The following is a 6,305-nucleotide window of genomic DNA, read 5'->3' as shown; positions in this document are numbered from 1 at the left end:
CATTCACAGTGGCTTGCATGTTCACACGAGAACTTGCATTGCTTAATGTTCTCATGCACTCAAAAGTGTAATGAACAATCATGATGAATGATAAATAATCCAGATATAGCTCAACTGATAGAGCATCATGCTAGTGATGTGAAGGTCATGGGTTTGATTCCCAGGGAACATACATGATGTATATATATATACCTATAAGTTGCTTTAGATAAAGTGTCTGTTAAATAAACACATGCAATATAAATGTGATATCTGATCATATATTTGATTTACTATTTTAATAATATTTTCCTTAGAAACTAAAGGTAAAATTATCCAGACATTAGTTTGTTGAAACTGGAAAATTGGTAGGTGTACAAAATTACATGGAGCCAAAGGACACCTTTAATCACTGGAAAGATTCATGGAAGATGATTATAAACATAAAACATATTCAAACTGTTAATTACACGTATTTGGAAAATCCTATTAAACACTCACATACACATTTGTGTTAGCATTAATGTGTTTAAATGAATATGGACAAAAGTAAAAACATGTATCACATTTAAATTCCCTTAAAAGTAAATTTTGGTTCATGTTAATAAATGATGAAAAGTAGAAAAGAAGAAAAAACAACATTTACCAAAAAACATTTAACATGTACATGAGAACAAAGTCCTTATGCTTATTCAAATCAAAGACATAATTTTGAGTTATGCTCACACAAAGTAATATATTACCATACAATTAAAAGTACTTAACATTTGTTTTTCATGAATGAGTGGAAGACTTTGTTAGACATGAACTGAATATGAAAAAAAAAAAACTGAATATGTACTCAGTGATCCCAGACATAGATCCCAGTTATTAAAAAACAAATAGTGAATCTTTAGGATAGCTATGCTTTATATAATAGCTAGTTCTCATCTTCTAATTTGATTGTACAAGCAACTTTCTAGGAGTGCTGATATTTAGTATAATTGCACTGGGTTTCGCTGTTTGTATCACTCTGCATTGCTTGGTGACTTATAAAGCTTCTTTTGGAATTATTTTCATTGGCACAAAAAAAAAAAACATACATGTTAAAGGTGCTGTAAGTGATTTTAGCATTCAGAAGCATTCATGTGACTGAGCCGTTGAGCCACACCCCTCATTCCAAAACCCCGCCCTCCAAAGATAATTTTGAGACCAAAACTGAGAAAAAAAGCATCATCGTTTTTTACTGTGGGTGTCAAATTCAACAGTGGCATAATAGAGCCCTAAACTGACAAATATCATGAATCATAGCCTCAGTGATCCTCTCCAAATACAACGTGATGAGAACAAGCAAAATGATTGACAGGTGAAAAGTCCACGGTCCACAGACATATTTTTGTTTGATGTTTACAAAGTCTACAGTTGTCACAGGGACCGGTGAGATATCTCAGGACAATTATTTCATTAATATCTTTAAGGGAGTAGGACATTTTTTTGCATACTTTTCCTTGAAAAAAAATAACTTAAACTGGGCAAATTTGGTCTCAATCATAAGTTAGTCAATATGAATTTGTTGTATAAAAGCAATATAGTGCAGTTGGATGCTACTGGTGGTGGTTGAAGAGAACCCACTGTTCACTATGTGAAACGCTTTGAGTGTAGAGTCAGAAAAGCGCTATATAAGTGTAACATTCATTTGTTCATTTATAATCGTCATTTTACTGAATAACAGCAAGGCTTTGACTACCTACAGACAAGTCACAGTCATTCTGATATATTTAGTATAGCACTCTTGCTCCTGTGACATTGCTTAAATTGAGAATGTTGGAAAACTGGGTAACATTATTTCGAAAATTATACTCAGTAACAATCAAGATCAATAGAATCCCCATTCTCCAGTTGTGTTGTCCAACTCATTACTGTTGCCATTTGCAGATGCTTACGGTCACTACCATGAGATTGAATTGTACACTGTCGATTATGTTCAATTTTGGCTCTAGCCATCATTACGGTTGCCACTTGCTGAATCTTTCTGTTGCTGTTCTCAGATTGGACTTCACACAGTGTATTCTTTTCTTGTTTGGTACAAGACATCTGGCCACAAATGCCAAAGAAGGTAAGAAACACAGGTATGAAAACGACCCCATGGATGGCTCCAAACATAATGACTAAGAACATGATTTTAAAGAAGGTTCTGAAAATGTAGCTTTTTGTGGCTGCGAGCACAACTACACCTGCAATAGTGGACACGGCACCTTGTAATATTGGATAACCCAGTTTATAGACGGCATCTAAGGCTTTCTCGTTTGCTGAGGGTTTTTCACTGGACACAAAAGCATAGGAAATGTGAGCAGAGAAGTCCACCGAAAATCCAATGCAAATAATAAGATTAATCATAGAAACTGAGTCTAAACTAACATCCCATAATGCCATAAAACCAGTCACACCCACAATAACAGATGCAATGGCAAATGTGACCCAGAGAGAACATAGAAGATTTGGGATCAACAGGAGTGAAACAACTAACATTGCACACGTAGCAACTACTACATTTTGGATTGTGTTACTGACAATGACAGCATATTGGTCAAAGTAGATAAATGCAGGGTGGTACACTGTTAGGTCAATGGGTGTCTGAGACTTTCCACATTGTTCTGCTGTTTCTCTGAATGCATTCAGCATGTCCTTCTCATCTACAGCTGTGCTGATGTTCACTGTCTGAATGAACATGCGTGATGCACGAATTTCATTGTTAGTGAAGTTGACATCTTGACTAAAACCAGAAACATCAAGAAAGTCCTTTAAATGCATTTTGAAGTTCGTATCTTCATCTAAATTTACACCAGAATTACTTCCCAAATTCAAGTATGCATGAAGCCAGGAAATAAGTGAAATGTCTGAATCTTTAGAAACCATTGACAGATTCTGAAACTTTTCCAAACACAAGTCAAGATTTCTTTGTGCAGTTGAATTCCAGTACTGAAAATGTTTATCAGTCATAACTAACATGACATTGGGGCCATAAGCAGAAAATAATTTATCTTCATCATCATAGTAACTACCAACATATGAGCCATCTGCTGCTAAACTTTTCAGATCAAGTCCCTCCTTTATTTGGAAGCATCCGTAGATGCTGATGGCCAAATATCCTGCATAGAGCAAACACACAAACATCTTTACCCATGTCTTTGTCAGAAAAGGCCCGTAATGGTTTTTAAAGAATAAATCCATTGGCATGGCCAAATCAGTGCCAGTATCTTTATCATAAGCTCCACCAACACAACAAATATTACCAGTAGCATCATCGTCACTGGCTTTTGGGACTTCCATGCAGGTCATCCAGTGTTTATTACCCTTCTCGCGTCTTCCATTCAGGGCAAGACAGGCACCAAAGAATGTGATGTTGAAGATGTAACAGAACAGAATCGCTGTACTTGTGTACATGCAGAAAGACTGCACTGAGCGGAACGGAGTCAAGAGACCAATGTAGAAAGAGAGCACATCTGTCAGTGTGGTAATGGTGATGGAAACAGCGGCCTCTTTATATGTTTCTGCTAAGCGATCCTCAACTTCATCATTAACTTTTGTCTTCTGCCAGCAGGAGATCATAATGAACATATCATCAACACCAATACCTGCAGGAAAATAGAGAATGTAAACCTGTAAATGTCAACTATGAGTCACTTACTAAAGGGGATGAAGTGAATTGAATTTACCAAGAATGAGAAAGGGGGCAGTGGCCACTGTCATGGCAAAAGGCATTTCACAGAAGAGCAGCAATCCAAAACTGGCAAGAACAGCCATACCAGCGGATAGTACACCAGACAATGCAACCCACACTTTGGTTCTTACACAGTCTAACCTATAGGGGAAGAAGAGATATACTTTGCATGTGGTCAAATTTCCCTAAATAATCTACTTTTCGTTACATGCCCGGTACCTCAGACAAGAAAGAATTGAAATATTAACAGCCAGGCAATAGGTAATGGAGAAGAAGGGGATCACAGAGTCTGAACTGGCTTCTAACTCCTGCTGTCTTGATACTGATGTGAAGTAAGACACGTGCACCTGTAGAAATGTAATAAATCATCACAGAATTCTGTTTAGTTCAGTTACTAGACATAAAAACATGGTTACAGTACAGAAAAAATGCCACTTTATCAGGACATGATTAACGAGTATGCAGTATGGACACATTTCATAACTTAAAATGAATAAAAACATCAAATAGTAAAGTATATGTTTGTAATGCTCATAATGTTGAAACCAGTGTTTGGTAAGTAACTCAAAAATAACAATCCACAAATAACTCCTCAATTGCAATCAGAATACTTTGCTGGTTACTTTGTTGAAAAAGTAATCACATTACTAACTATTTTAATTTTAAGTTACTTTCTAAAACACTTCCCCGCTCAACGAATTCCAAATAAAGTCTATATTAACTCCTTATTCATTGCTGCACATGTTTCTGCCTTGCAATGACATGTGAGGGGTCATACACCCTTCATTTATCATAGAAATGCAAAGAGGCGTACAGTTCAAATTAACATAATTCCTGTTTAAAATGTATTCTACAGGAATACCATTTTAGAAATATGCATTACCCTAGCAATGTACTTAAATGTAATTCAATTAAACAAAAGTTAGTATTTGTAATTTGATTACAATAATTTAAAATGTAATGTGTTACACTACTTTTTGGCCAGAAACTAATAGATACTGCAGTAAATAATTTCTTTATTATCGGATTACACCCAACATTTGTTTTATCACAAATGTTTTGTTCTTTCACAAAAAAGTTATGTATTAGAAATATACTATGTGTAAAGTTATAACTCAACCATCATATTTACTTACCGCTTTCATCTCTGTGTAGTTTGAGAAGAATTTAAGAAAACCATTCAGCCATTCAGAGTTCTCCTTTGTTTTCTCCTCATTTAAAAAATAAAAAAGTCTTATTGCTTTTGCGCTGGTTATCTCTGAGCTACCTGCCTTTAGCTCAACACCACCGATACTCGTTCCTAAAAATGTGCCATTATGTATGGGATAAGTAATAGGTGTTGAAACTATATTCGGTTTGTTATTTATGATGTCTAAAACAGCATTCGTCATACAACTTCCATTTATTTGGGCACAAAGGCTTGTGAAAGTGTTTCCTGTCTTAATACTTTTGATATCCCTGTCTAGCTCAATAATCTCATCAAAAGCTTCTTCAGTCAAGATGTTTCCTCCCTGCAATTCTTTAATGATCAAAGATGCATAAGTTCCTTCAGACGAAAGTCGCAGGTGAGAAAATTCTTCAGATTGAGGGAAATATTCCTCTACAATCTTCCTCTCCATCTTGGCAGGTCCATTTACAGGTGTGAACTGGTCTTCGATATCATATGCCTGCCTCTCATTAAGAAATATAAAACCAGCTCCAAGAGCTGCAGCTACATATAAAGCTAATAGAAGAAACACGCATGGATATCTACCAATAACACGACCAAGCTTTTCAAAAACCAGAGACAGAGGCCTCTCAATGCAGTTAGATTTACACTTCAACATCCTCCAAAAACACTCCAGCAGTCTTGAATGAATCTGTTGACTTCTCACAAGCTCCCATGACAGTAACTGTCTACGTCAAGTGAATGTTGACATAACTTGTAAGCTTGGATGAACAGGTTACTTATTAACAAGCTTCAACACCTTTTTGATATATGCTTGGAAGATATAGGCTTGGTTTAAAAGACACACCTACCTGCTGGCGATGTCAGGATGGAGACAGCCCATGCTTTGCGGATTTGGTAAGAGTCCAGAATATTATCTGTGAGGTTTTAGATTCTCAAATTTCATTTTGCCCTAGACTCTGTATACAGGGTGATGGAGCAGTTATTAAAGTAGGTTCCCCTTCTGTCGCTCTCTCCACGTTGTGTCAGAGAAGCGACACTAGGGGTCTCTCTTGAGCGCCGATATTCACCTCTAAACTATGAAAAAAGGCCAATGAGAGTTGGCAACCAGTATTTGCATGTCCCGCCCCCGGACATACGGGTATTTAAGTGGCGCAAATACGGGAGTTCATTCAGAAAATGTCTTCGGAGCCGATGGTCGTGCATGTAGTCTGCTGCGAGTTACACACCCAGTTCCTGTTTTAATCCTCTGACGCTCTGCATGCTGTTGGATCTGACGGTGCATAACAGCGGCTTTCTCATTCGCACGGCTGTGCATTCTTGCCCTGGCGCTCGACAGCGCAGACAACTCGAAAGAGTTATTCTAAAAGAGTAATTTTCGCTCTAAAAGAGCAAAAACACAGCGGCGTTGAACGTCCTTCTCAGGACGCGTCTTTTAAGACGATTCTCCGCCCCGGT

At 37.1% G+C, this 6,305-nt stretch overlaps 1 protein-coding gene across 1 annotated transcript; it reads right to left on the bottom strand.

Annotated features, from left to right (window-relative positions):
- Positions 1-262: 262 nt before the first annotated feature.
- Positions 263-5,535, bottom strand: LOC127658196 (patched domain-containing protein 3-like). Its single transcript, XM_052147346.1, has 4 exons — positions 4,816-5,535; positions 3,899-4,026; positions 3,675-3,820; positions 263-3,593 (listed from the first exon to the last, which is right to left on the bottom strand). Exons 1-4 carry the CDS (start codon positions 5,503-5,505, stop codon positions 1,819-1,821), a joined length of 2,739 nt encoding a protein of 912 aa, XP_052003306.1. The 5' UTR covers positions 5,506-5,535; the 3' UTR covers positions 263-1,818.
- Positions 5,536-6,305: the final 770 nt, after the last annotated feature.

This window comes from Xyrauchen texanus, chromosome 17 (genome assembly GCF_025860055.1).
Source record: "Xyrauchen texanus isolate HMW12.3.18 chromosome 17, RBS_HiC_50CHRs, whole genome shotgun sequence".
Taxonomy (NCBI): domain Eukaryota; kingdom Metazoa; phylum Chordata; class Actinopteri; order Cypriniformes; family Catostomidae; genus Xyrauchen; species Xyrauchen texanus.
This window is presented reverse-complemented; position numbering and strand designations above follow the sequence as displayed.